General features: G+C 45.7%; 1 protein-coding gene across 3 annotated transcripts in view; it reads left to right on the top strand.

The window, feature by feature from the left end:
• The first annotated feature begins 1145 nt into the window (after positions 1–1145).
• Positions 1146–13006, top strand: part of adam12a (ADAM metallopeptidase domain 12a) — a 65469-nt gene continuing 53608 nt past the window's right edge. For all 3 annotated transcript variants that reach the window (XM_079292833.1, XM_079292834.1, XM_079292835.1), the window contains exons 1-3: positions 1146–1314; positions 10873–10994; positions 12822–12895. In XM_079292833.1, coding sequence (XP_079148959.1) covers positions 1209–1314; positions 10873–10994; positions 12822–12895 — 302 coding nt within the window. In that variant the 5' untranslated portion in view covers positions 1146–1208. The remainder of the gene's footprint in view (positions 1315–10872; positions 10995–12821; positions 12896–13006) is intronic.

The raw sequence follows: 13006 nt of genomic DNA on the forward strand, positions 1-13006 counted from the left end.
CGATGAGTCCCAGTGCTAGATACCAGAAGCACACACACACACACACACACACACACACACACACACACAGATTTGACATTGGACAATATCAAACACACATATTACCCAGCAATCACCATTGCATATCTGTATGCATTAAGAGGAGACATTTGAAAAATATTCTTTAAATTGACACATTCACCTAAATTTGCAAGTCGCCATTTTTTCCCACACACAACTGCTTTCAGCTTGCTCTGACTGAATAACAACTTGCACGCATACTAACATCTGTGAGTGAGGGTAGGCTGAAATATTCAGATGTACGCTTGGGTATGTGTGCCTTCAAAATAAAACGCTAGATTCGCGCTCTGCGTCCCGCACCTTCCAGGATTTTTTTTTGTTTGTGTCATATGGTTTATATGTCTCTACTTTGTACAGAACTTCTGTAATTTGACATCAATAATCTTATGTCAAGGTCTAAATAATAGCTTATTCGGGATGTCCACTTGTGGTATTCAGGCTATGAGAGAGGACGTACACAAAAAGCATTAAAACAGCATTTGATTTTAATTATTTTAGTCTGTACTCGTTCTTTCTTATTTATTTAATCTTATTGTTAAAAACAGTATTGCAAAAGTGCATTGTAATTGTTATATGGGTTTTTATCTTGAAATCTGTAACCGGATGTTGTGCTTTGTTAATTTCCGGTAGCTTGATGCTTGTTTAATAATGGGCCCTGGCGGAGGCGTTAGGACCTCGCGGAGCACGGAGCGTGTCATTGAAGCACATGGTCCCCACTCATAAGACAACACTTCTCTCCAGTAAGTGCTCCTGGAATCGATGCCATTCCAGTGGGCGACTGAGACAGCAGCGGCTTGTGTTGTCTATTTGTGAATGTTTTCCCCGGTCGCTCCTCATTTACCTCACTTTTTTTTGGGGGGGGGCGGGGGCGGGGGGGGGGGGGGTTGCGAGAGGCAGCTCTGGACTTCTCTGAATGGGGAAAGCGCACGGAGTTGAGTCAGCTGTCGGGATTTCCTAAAGCACCGCTCATACGCTCGATCATATTTCAGGAAGTCATTTTATTTTTTTTGGGGAGGTGGGGGGGGGGGGGGGGGGGGCAGTGGGGTGGGGGGGGTACTCCTTGCACATCAGCTGTTGTTGGATTGTATGATGGTTGCGCTGCAGTGAAACACTTTTGGCCAGTCCCGTCCACGCTTCAGCCGGGCATCATGAACCTCGGGAGCCGGAGTCTGAAGTTTGTTATTTTGACAGCACTTCAGGCTTTATGTGTCTCGGCCCCGGTGTGTGGCGGTGTGCTCTCCAGGTCTGCTGAAGGTAAGAGGCGGACAAGATCTGAAGTATTTTTTGCCTATTATAGGCGAGATCTATGGGCAAAAGTAGCGAATAGATTGTTTTCTTAATTGATTTATTATCAGGCACATGTCAAATGTAACCATCACCGAGAAACATAAAGAAAAAGACAGGTTGAAATGAACCTGTCTGCATAGTGTGCATTTATCCTGTATGCGTCTCTATTCTTCATGCATGTCTCACCTTAGGCTGGTTTTAGTGTCATGTTTTATGAAAGCCTTTGTTAGTACACCGGTCTTACAGATCGATAACACATTGGGCAGAATGCAACATCTCCAGAGGAGACTAAAGCTCGCTAAATTCCGATCTTTCTGTCATTCTCTCCTCTGGATCTGTCTGTGAGAAGCAGAACATCACATTTTAACTCGCAGTCCATTCAGTGCGCACCTCGGAGGAGAGGACACGCTGGATAATTGATGATGCTGAAACTCTCTTTGGTAATCAGCGGTGCAGCACTTGAGGCATTTCGCTGGCGCTTTAGGTGTACTTCAGTTTTTCACGGCACTTCAAACATACTTCAATTTGTATTTTAGTGGCAAACATAAAAGTCACATTGTTGGTTTTGAAGTTAAGGAGTCAAGTAGCTTTTGTAAAAACCTGTACATTGTGCTGTTTATTATGTTTATGACATTTAAGCAACATAATAGCTGCTTTTGAGAGCTCCGGGTGAAATGTGATGTCAGAGTGTGTTTGTGTCTGTGCTTGCGCGTGTTTTGTCCCACTGGTTGCAACCCTTTGGGCTGTGGCTCATGATATCCCAGTCACCAGTGAGTCATGCCCTATAGGTGAGATTCAACAAGGACAGTATGTCCAATAGTGGTGAGTGGAGGAGTTGCACTTGAGCGTTATGCCCTCCCCCCTCCCCCGCAGAAAACTTCTACATCTGAAAACACACTGCCACTCAACTGTGGAATGCTGGGAATTAATTTCCAGCAAGGGCAAATGTGTAAAACCGGGATCAAAGCGCAAGGAAGCTGTTCATTTGTTCATCACCGGGTTTGTCGTCATCAGAAGTTGGCCTTGATGGGTTTCGTTCTCGCGGGTTCCGGCTCGTTTCAAATGGTCGTCGTCAGTGCATTTGGAAAGTGTGAGCCGATCTGTGTTGACAGGATATTTACCTGCTTGTGGGTAATTCAGCCTGATTGAGATGAATGGATGCAGGGAGCCGTGTGAACAAGGGCACAGGAGACGGGCTTTCCTTTGAGAGACAAATACAATCAACGGGGTAAACTGCCTTTTGTGTTCAAAAACTGAACCAGCAACATTTTTAACACTCAATCATGATGATTTTCCTCTGTCTTTGTATAAATTCAAACTGAACATGTTTTGGGCTGCAGTTTGAAGATGTGATTGGGATTTCAGAACCCGTGATTGGAACTTTTCACATTCTTTGGACCATTCACATACAAAATTGTTCGATTGCTGAAAATAACGAGTTGCAGCTTACTTCATGTCAAAGCGCAATGAGTGGGAATCATTCGTGCTCCCTTGTAGGCCTATGGGTCTCTCCACTTTGTCTCCCGGTCTGTACAAACCGTTTGTCTTTGCTGTCAGGAATTGGAGGACTGCTGAGGAAAGATGGAGCAGTTCAGCTCCACGCAACATCATGTTTGCATACATATTTCATGACACCGCCTCTTGAGCTTTCGTGACGGTTCTCCCCGCCCTGCCCGTCTTGTGCGTGTTTCTGTTCTAGCCGGATGCTCATTTGTGAATGACTTCCTCCAATGGTTGACACACTTAGTGTCAGCCAGTATTTATTAGCTGTAGCCGATACCCGCTCCAAGCGACATGACTCTGTCTGCCTGGAGTGTGCTGCACGCTCAGACAAATGAAAGTTGAGCTGAGAATATATTTTTGGACTGTAGTAAAACATTCTTTCCGCAAACAGTGTCCTCCCCCAGAGAGACATTAACGCCGTGATGTGACCCATCTCGAGTCAGACGCATTTAGGATCTTTTCAGCAGGAATGGAATCAGATCTTCCAGACGAGTTGTTCGTGATGGTTAAAAACCCAGGAGGCCGGTACGAAGAGTTGGCCGATGTGTGGTGCATTAAGACAGATTGATCAACCAGTTGCTGTTCCGCAGCGGGGATATTTATATAGGGGGGGGGGGGGGGGGGGGTAGCTGGACTATGCTCATGTGGCCTAACCCGACATGTGTTGCATTGATTTCTTCGGAGCTGCTTTGGACTCATTTGACCCCCCCTCCCTCAACAAAAGCTGAACAAGCTGAAACCCGATGCTGTCTCTGGACTTTCTCATCGGACTTTCACACCCCAGTCGGGTCAGAGTTGAGCTCAGCACAGCTCTCCCCGAGCGTCTTCTTCCTCCGTCTGGTCAGAGAGAGTGCCCAGTTGGCTCAGATATCTCTTTTCAGTGTCAAGTCTATCTGGGTTAGTTCAAGTTCCACCCGATCAGTGTTCCAAAACCATTGACAGTTTATAAGCCTGCTCCGGTCAGTTCTTGTGCCCTATTTTGCAGAACTTGTATTTGTGGCATATATGAATAACACATGATATAATGTCAGCTCTTTCTCTGGCCACAAGGAGAACTATAACAACAACTGGATTCCATTTAGATCAGCAGGTTCAGGGTTTTTGCTGCTGGTCTGCATGCTGGTTCACTCAATGTATGTAACAGACTTAATGGAACTGAGCCATTTCTAATGTTAACAGTTTTAACCATGCGGTTTCACCTGTGCTTTTTTCTGCTATGACAATTCAAAACATGTCTGTTGTGACAAAGGCGACATTGTACTTTTCACATTGATCTTCATTTTGTTTGCGACTTGAAAATCACATCAGCATTTACCTTTTAACAATCCTACGAGAGCAGAGACTGTGAATCAAGAACAGGCATTACAATTCCAGATTAACAAACTTCACGCTGTAGGTGTTGAGGGAAACATTCCCCAGTTTGACTTCCAATGGGAACGTCCAGTCTTTGTCTTCCACTGAGACTTGAAACGCGGTATTTTTTCCCTCTCAGATCCACATCATCTATTTGCCAGGCTGGCATGCAGCATCCGCCCCATATTTCATGTCCCTGTTCTTCAATGAGAGAGGACAAGCAGGAACAAGACAGGCCAGCTCCTGTACCTGGGGAGGATTCCAACACATTGGCTCAAACAAAGTTCTGCCTCAGCCGGTTGCTTTGTCTGCGTCTCTTTGAGTTATGATCCTCAACATGGGCGGACTTGTGATGTATTTTTCAGTGAGGCAGAGCGAGCAGCGCATCACACAGTTACAAATAAAGACGGAAGTTTCAAGTAGAAAGTTGACCATTCTAAGCTTGGTAAATGTTTGGCTCCGTTGTTTTCAGGTTTTCCAAAAGCTGGTGAAAATTGCAGTTCTTCAATGATAATATCTGGAGCTCAAGCTGATGTCTTAAAGTTGCTTGTCAAAGACATTCAACTTTAAACAGTATGATTATTGCTTAAACGAACAGAATTGAAATGTCAAAATGAATGAATTTTCTGCGGATCAGCTTATCAATTCATGGCGTGTAATCCTTAATGTTTGGCTCTCTCCACTGAGGTAATGACATGGATGCCACCGCAATGTCTTGACAATCTATGATGACATCGTCTCTGCCTCTCTGCTGTGGCTTGAGCTTTGGTTTTTTGTAGTTCTGTAGTGCTTTGAATGTGCGCCAGGCCTGTGACAGAGAGGACTACCAGGGCGCTGTAAATGAAATCCATCACAGCGAGCACATTAACAAGCTTTCACACAGCTCCGCTCCAGAAGCTCTCTGACTCTGACCTTTGTTGCTAAGGCACACGCGAGGCCCCCATGCCAGGCAGCGAGCGCGGCCCTCGCAGCGGGGGGGGGGGGGGGGGGGGGCGTTACAGTGTTACCCGCCGGCACGTAACTGCACCGGTTCTCGGACAACATTCACCTCCTGCTGGGCCGAGGGGGGATTTCCTTTTGCTGCAGGACCATCTATTTCCCATAGAGTCATTATGTGCTGACGTCATGCTAGTGTGACAGTAAATGGGTTCAGTATGCAAGGTTGGGGGTAGAGAGACAGGAAGGGAGAGAACACAAAAGAGCTATTTACCAGTAGAGGAGCCCAGTGTTAAACGGCTTGATTATGACCCTCAGCTATGCTCTAAAAGAAATGATCCGTCTAGAAATACAACCATTAACGACTCTCAGAGCTGTGACTTTTGACACACTGCTACCTTATTAGATTTGATTTAAGGAGACCCTCTCTCTCCAATTCGTGCAGATTCCTATTACCATGATGTCACCTACAGGTTTCTATGTTTCCTGGTGCAACCCTCAGGGTGTTGACATAATGTCCCGCAAACAGGTCGCATGTTTACTGTGGAGTCGGGCCAAGATTAGCGGGCACCTTTCACCTTTGCTCTGTAATCCCCATGAACCCTACACTGTGAACAATCGACGGGGAGCAAGGGGAAGATTAGTTGACGAGGTGATCAACAGAACATGACGTCCTGCTTCCCAAATATGAGGATCTGCTGCTTTTCTCAGTTTTATATCATCTCTAGGGCTCTGAGCAACAGATATTTTTAAGTTTTTAAAATGTCAGAAAATAGGGATGAATGCTCGTCCCCAGAGCCCAAGGTGACAATTGGAACCAGTGAAATTTTCACATTTCATGATTAATTCTGTATGAATCAACTAACGAATTATCTTTTGATAATTGTGTCTGCAGCGATGAGTTGAAATTGAATATGTTTGGTTGGGACTGTTGGTGGATCAAAACAAGCCATTTGAATACATCTGGGCCATTTGGAACATGAGAAGGGCATTTCCCCTATTTTTTCCACGAAGTGTATTAAATAACGGATTCATCAATTAATCAAAAAATAATGATGAACAGCATTCAACAATGATAATAATGATTGGTCGCAGGCCTAGACGACGATGAAGGAGAGAGAGAGAGATAAGGAAAGGCAGCGCAGTTCATTGCTTTTGACTAGCAATTAGCATAATTTGCCCGCTGTGATTGGGGATGAATTGAGTTTGCGCTATACCTGTCAATCATCCATTATTAAATGAACAATATCCATGAACAATAACCAGGTTTCCCACCCATGGGCTGATGTCAGAACCAACTTTTGGCTCAGAAACGTTGTTGGATCATGTCCCCAATCCAGTCAGAGCTCTGATTAAAGACACCCATCAAATCTGGATACACGCTTTCGATGAAGAAAAAGTGATCATGTTATTAGATTTGCTTCATCAAGAACACATTTCCATCTGGAACATGTTACGTGGAACCTTCTTCCCTTTTTTTTTGTCTTTGTTGTGTCATACCTCGGCTTGAATCGGGCCAATTTAAACTCACCATTCTGACCTAATTAGTTCCACATGCTCTTATTTCAAGCCCATTTCCTTCCGGGGGTTTGAGTAGTAACTAAACATTGTCCACCCGTGTCAAACAATGCTGGAAATCACGTCTCCGCTGCACTTGTTTTTTGTACCATTCGGGCGACTTTGCAAGTCAAAAGAGTGTCGTTCAAGCTGCCAAAGGCATTGTTTTTCGTTTCCAATCTGACATTCTCAAGATCGGAGAGAACTGCTCTCAACATCAGTTTGGAGTGTGTCCTTGTGTGCAAGGGTGACTGTGATTAGGAGTGCTCTTTGTTGATGTGTCTACGTATGTGTAGCCTGTATCCCATCTCCGTGTGGACCCTGTGCACATGTGGGGGGGCACGGTCTCATCAAGTGTGCAGATGAAAAGAACAGCATGCAGCATTTGAGTTGGAAAAGCAAAGTGTGTTATGAATATATTACGTCATGTCAAGGAGCGCGTTGCAGTTGGTCGCGAGGAAGCAGGCTCTGGGGCTTAATAAAGCCGCACAGTTGTTGGTTTGTTTTGGTGAAGCGGGGAAAGAGAAGGGCTGGAGTTGCGAATGGCCAGTAAGAAAGGACGTCTTGACATCTGCAAAGAAGCGAGGAAGGTCTTATGTTTCCTTGGACCAGCAGCTCACAGGCTGTGGAGAATGCACTCATTTGGGAACGCTGATAAAACCGAGGAAGGATTCACTGTGACATACATCGGAGCGGTACAGTACCCCAGCAAGCACTGATTTAGTCTACACGGCTAGATATTGTGGCTGAAACTGGCCAGAATTTGGCGTCGAATAACATCTCAATTCTTCTTCAAATTTTCATGATCTTCTCATGACCTATAGATTATGATGATGGGCGACAAGTAAGGGATCACAAACTAAAATGCCAATCACTGACCTAGACCTCAAGTTACTAACCCTTCCTCTTGTGACCCTTTATGGCCAAGCGATGCCGCCCCCCCCCCCCCCCCCCCCTCATCACAAGTTCCATACGTCTGCGAGGAGTTCACACAAAGCTGTTCCTTTTTCATTTCAGTAGTCGTTATTCCTGGAGAGGATAAATCCTCCAATATTTCACAAGAACAAAAAAACAGAGCAGAGGTGCAATATAAGGGATTCAGAGAATTGATATAGCAGCAAACAAACGATGTGCTATGTGAAGATATAGTGGAGTAATGTCTACCTGAGCAGAGCATGAAGTTCTCTGTCCGTTGGTGACATTCCCGGGCCGGCCGCGCACGCTTAAGTCCACGGCGATAGCTAGCTCACGGATAACCGCCGGAAGTGTAGCACCCATCCTCCGGTTCCCATTCAGGTAAACACTGTTAGCTCTTGCGGTAGTTTCGACTGCTAGTGCTGTCGGAACCGTTAGCTGCAAGCCGCCGTCTAAGCCGTCGCAATGTTGAGAGCATGGCCTGTATATAAGAAGTGGACGAATCACCATGGCTTTACCCACTGGTTTGTGGACTGCCATTCGGAAGCCTCGAGTTCTGACATTTGGGCGGTCGCCATCTTGTTTTTTTGCAACCAGATGTGAGACGTGAGGTACACCTGGATGAAAGCAGTTGAGAGGCAATATAAGTGTTCCCAATGTTGTATAAAGTACATAACATTTTGAGAGAACTAAGAAAAACCTGATTGTGTGTGTGATATTTATTATTTTTTATATCTTGTTAATTATCACACAAATACACAGATTAACTTGATCCCAATCCCCAGGTTCCAAATCACTTAATCCAGGCTTTATGGGAATATGCCACTAAAACAGCCAAACAATGGTTGCACATAGAGTGTATCATAGCTTTTGTTAACAGCACTGCTGGGGAAAGCCAAATGAATTACTGAATCCAGTCATAGGTCTGAATCACTTTTCAGTCACCCACACAAGAACAAACACTCACAATCCTCCCACCTATAGCATTTGACTTTATTGAGGCAATATAAATGGCACAAACTCTCCTTGTGTGTATGCCGGAGCAGAAAGGGAGCTGAACATGGCCTCTGCTCTATTAAGACTTCTGTTTACACTCTCCTTTATTGAACATATAAATAAGGCTTTGGGCTCCGGTGCCACTTTTACCGCTCCCTTAATGCTTCTGGTGGCGCTTATAACATTCTAGCGAACAAAAGCCACTTACACACTCCACGCAGCGCAGCTACACTCCATCTTTACCAAATGTCTCTCCCAAGCATGTGGGGGGAAAAAGACTGAGCCTGCACGCTGTTTCCACGAATATAATGCCGTTTAGAAGCGGGAATTAAATCTCATAGCACACCACGTTAAAAAAATGGTCATTCACTTGTGGACTTTGAAGTCAGGGAACCAAACGCTGTATGGTTGTGAACCAAGTCTTCAAAGTTGATGGGGAGCATGCCACAGAAAAGGCCTTTCCATCTGCGTGTGTGTGTGTGTGTGTGTGTGTTTGTGTGTTTCCTCACCGCAATGTGGACTTGACCTTTCTCTGTCAACTTCTCTCTGTCTTCCCCTCATGTGTTGTGTTTATCTATCCGTACTTTTCACAGCGGTTGTCATGCGTTCCCTTACTCAGCATGCCCACCTCCCCCAGACGGTGTGCTTTTCTAGGACTAATGAGGGTAGGATGCTTCTCTGTGTGTGTGTGTGTGTGTGTGTGTGTGTGATGCCGATCCCTCCTTACCGGAGCCTGCTTCTCATCATCAGGCTGGAGCTGGATGAGGACTGCTGAGCTGGTCACCTCTGACTCTCTGCTATCAGCTGGTGCGGCTCTGTGAAGAACTCCAGAGTGACGGTTTCCTCAGAGGAGAAACAGAACAAAGCTCAGCATGGGGGGAGGGGAGGGGGGAGGGGAGGGGGGAGTGTCTCTGCCTCCGACCTGGGTTATTAATGCCGGATAATAAGCAGACTCTGCAATTTAGCTGGGTGAGTCATGCGTAGGGAGACAGAAGCGATGTGAACCTGGAAAGGAAGGACCTTGGATCCGCTGGTAGTAATAATCTCGGTCCCCTTCAGTGGCTTCTGTGTTCATGTGCATTTGAAATGGGATTGCAAATTAAGAAGTAACAAAGTCCCAAGTTCAAAACATATGATCAATTATCCTCAAACGCACAACTTCTCACAAGTCCACTGACATCACCCACAAACCTACTCTGCTTCCCTGCTGTTTGGAAATGCTCGATGGTGCGTCAGTGGAAGACAAACAAAATAAAAGCACACATTTGATTTTGGATGTTTGCACACAGACAAATGGTGCTCGCCACCCCTGCTGTTTCAGTAAGAGACTCAAGCTTTGGAATAGCTTCCCCGCTGTGGGGAGCTGATTACTGCAGGAGCCCTATTAGCGATGTCCTCAAGTGGCTCACTGTGCATTGTATTCAGACTCTGTGTGTGCTCATGATGCACTCTTTGAAGCCATTGCAACTTCTGTTTCAGTTATAACTCGTAGGTTTCTTTGGGATGGTGGCTGTTTTTCTGCCACTTCATCTCCTGGCTGCACGCTTGGCGACATCAGCGTTTGGATTTTGGGCACGAATATGTATTTTTAAATGGCTGGCAACACAGCAGAGCTCCGAGAACTGTAGCCTCTCTGAGGCATGCTGGACACTAGCCCTGTGAGTTATCACAGCAGCCCCAGTTCCTCGCTCGGAGATTTATGCAGCTGGAGGGGCAGAGGGGGGCGGTTACGGTTTCACCGCGGCCTTCGGTTCTCATTGCTCGATGTCTGAGGGTGCTGATTAGTGCTGTTGTGTTCATGTCTTAATGGCAGAGGAGACAGCCTCCATTCTCCTGACAGCCCATGAAAAGGAGGTGAACATGTGTTCAGGAAGGGCGAGGACGTAGCGGAGATGTCTTGTCAGCGTAGATAATTGTTATGGTACGAGAAACAACACCATTCGAAGAGCGTAATTTGTGTGCCGTGACAGAAAAGCCGTCAAATTCAAGTACTGTGATTTTTGTTTTCGTGACACTTCATGTTAAAAGGCAGCTGTACTGTCAGCTTGTGTTCTGATGTCGGAAATGAACACCAGGCTCAGGCCTTTAATAGCGGGGAGGAATTACTCATCGGTGTTGTTTGTCGAAAAATCAGTTTTCGGAAATGTTCCCATTGTTTGCGTCCGCAACTGGTTTTATAGACACTGACAGAATTTCGAATGAAGCACGCTCACTTTTGAGTCATGTTCTGTGTATTCTCACATGGTGTGTTTATTTTCTTTGCAGGGAATCTTTTGAGCACGACTGTTCAACACGGACCAACAGCGAAGCAGAAGCACTATGGGACCACAGTACCGCTCCAGCTCATGGGACAAGACTGGAAACCGACCAGCCAGCTCAAATCCCAGGTGAGGAATAGTCGATGGAATGAAACGCCTTTTTGTTTTTACCTTTTCGCTCTGCTTATTCTTTTTAGACTTCCAGTTGTATACCCTACACTGGTCCAGATACCTGAGGATAGTGTGATGAAATCTGGCATTGATATTCACGGCCCCCTGCAAATTACACCACCATCTTTCTTGCACCACCATCAGACCAATAATACTGTATTTCATATCCCGGCAGGCAGATTGCCAGTTTGATATTCACATAAAGCATTTTGATTTCAATGACCCTTTGGCTGTTAGTCTTCCACCACCCGCAGGACAACATGAGTCGGTGATTCAGACTGAAAACAGTCCTGTTTTAAAACATCACAGGGGGTTGCATTGACGTCATTTTATAACTCTGGAAAGGTGTAACAGCAGAAACTATTTCCGCTTTCATTGCGACGATCACGTTACAAAGTAATCTCTCAATTTCTTTACTCAAAGATACAGATTAAATCTTCACATTACATGTCAGCAGGCATTGCCCCTCTGTGTTGAGTTCAGTGCATTTCAAGCAGCTGCACAATATCTGCATCACTTCACACAACCCACCGGTTTGAAACCTGGGATCCTTGGCTCTGTTTGGTGCTATAATTCCAGACTTTATAGAAACAAAATACATGGCTGCCAGGCAGATGTTAAAAGCACAGCTGGAGTTTCCAGGTTGTGTTATTTGAGTCAATTCATTAGTGAATTAATTTGTTCTGGCTTTAACCAAACAGACGCGGTGCCACAAGGTTTCTTTGGGATGCTATTACCCGAAAAACAAAAGAAAAGCTCAGATCTGCGAAGGAAAGAGTACCGGTACTCATTATGAAGGTGAAATTAAGTGCTGAGTTGAATACATCACTCCCTTAACAACAAGCCCAAACAGCCGGTGTACTATCTATGTTTTCCCTGAAGTTAGAAATGGCAGCCATCATAAACATTAAGCAGCGTGAGGGAGGTCAAAGCGTGCGCGTCCAACGCTGTCTGAACAGAAGATAGCAGAAAGTTTAGTCCCACATGACTTGTGCAATGATACTGCCTCAAACCTGAAGTGTCCTGCTTCCATATCCTCTTATGAACCACTCGACATTCCTCTCCACGGGGGATGATGGATGACTTAACCCAGAGCGGCGCTCTTTGCCAAAGTTGACCCAGATTGAACTACGTGTGTGTGTGTGTGTGTGTGTGTGTGTGTGTGTGTGTGTGTGTGTGTGTGTGTGTGTGAAATGTGTTTGTGTGTGTTGTTGCCAAGCGAAGGAGAATGCGAGACAGATGCATTTTTCTTTTTTTTGGTGTTTCTGAGCGGGAGCGCAGGCAGCACACGAGAGGAGGGCGGTTATGTTTTGATATGTGGAGGAGTGTGTGTGTGTGTGTGTGTGTGTGTGTGTGGGTGGGTGGGTGTTTGCGCAGCGTGACTGACAGAAGTGATGCACGAGCCGGTGCCACTTCATCTGACTCCAACAGACACTCGCGGCACATGGTTGCGAAGACTTGTGGCTGTTCTGCAGGATTAATGTCAAATGCAATAGAAACATGAAGTTAATCCTCTCAGCTCTTGTTCTGAGATACAATGTCGCTTCATAAGGATATCAGAGCGCTCAGAAAACAGCCTCCTCGCGTTCTTTCTCAGTGAAAGTTTCATCAGGATTGTAATTGAGCATTTTAAGAACTATTTGCTGTTTTCTTTTTATTTCATTGCCACACACAGCACCCATTTCATATATCTTCTTAAATTGAAAGCATGCTAGCTACCAGAGAACCAATCAAAGTGCTCCACAAACAACCCGTCTCATCTGCTCTCCTGTCTACTCTCTTCAGAGTCACCCTGCATCGCTGAAGCTCCTGATTGAAGCGGAAGGTGAGCAGCTGCTCTTGGCTCTGGAGAAAAACGAGTAAGTGTGTCCCCCCCCCCCCCCCCCCCCCCCATTAATACTTGGCCTCCGCTCTGAACTGAGTGCTTTCCGCAGTACAAATGGGTGACACACACACTGCCCAGGGGCTAC

Source organism: Melanostigma gelatinosum (genome assembly GCF_949748355.1).
Source record: "Melanostigma gelatinosum genome assembly, chromosome: 21".
Taxonomy (NCBI): Eukaryota; Metazoa; Chordata; class Actinopteri; order Perciformes; family Zoarcidae; genus Melanostigma; species Melanostigma gelatinosum.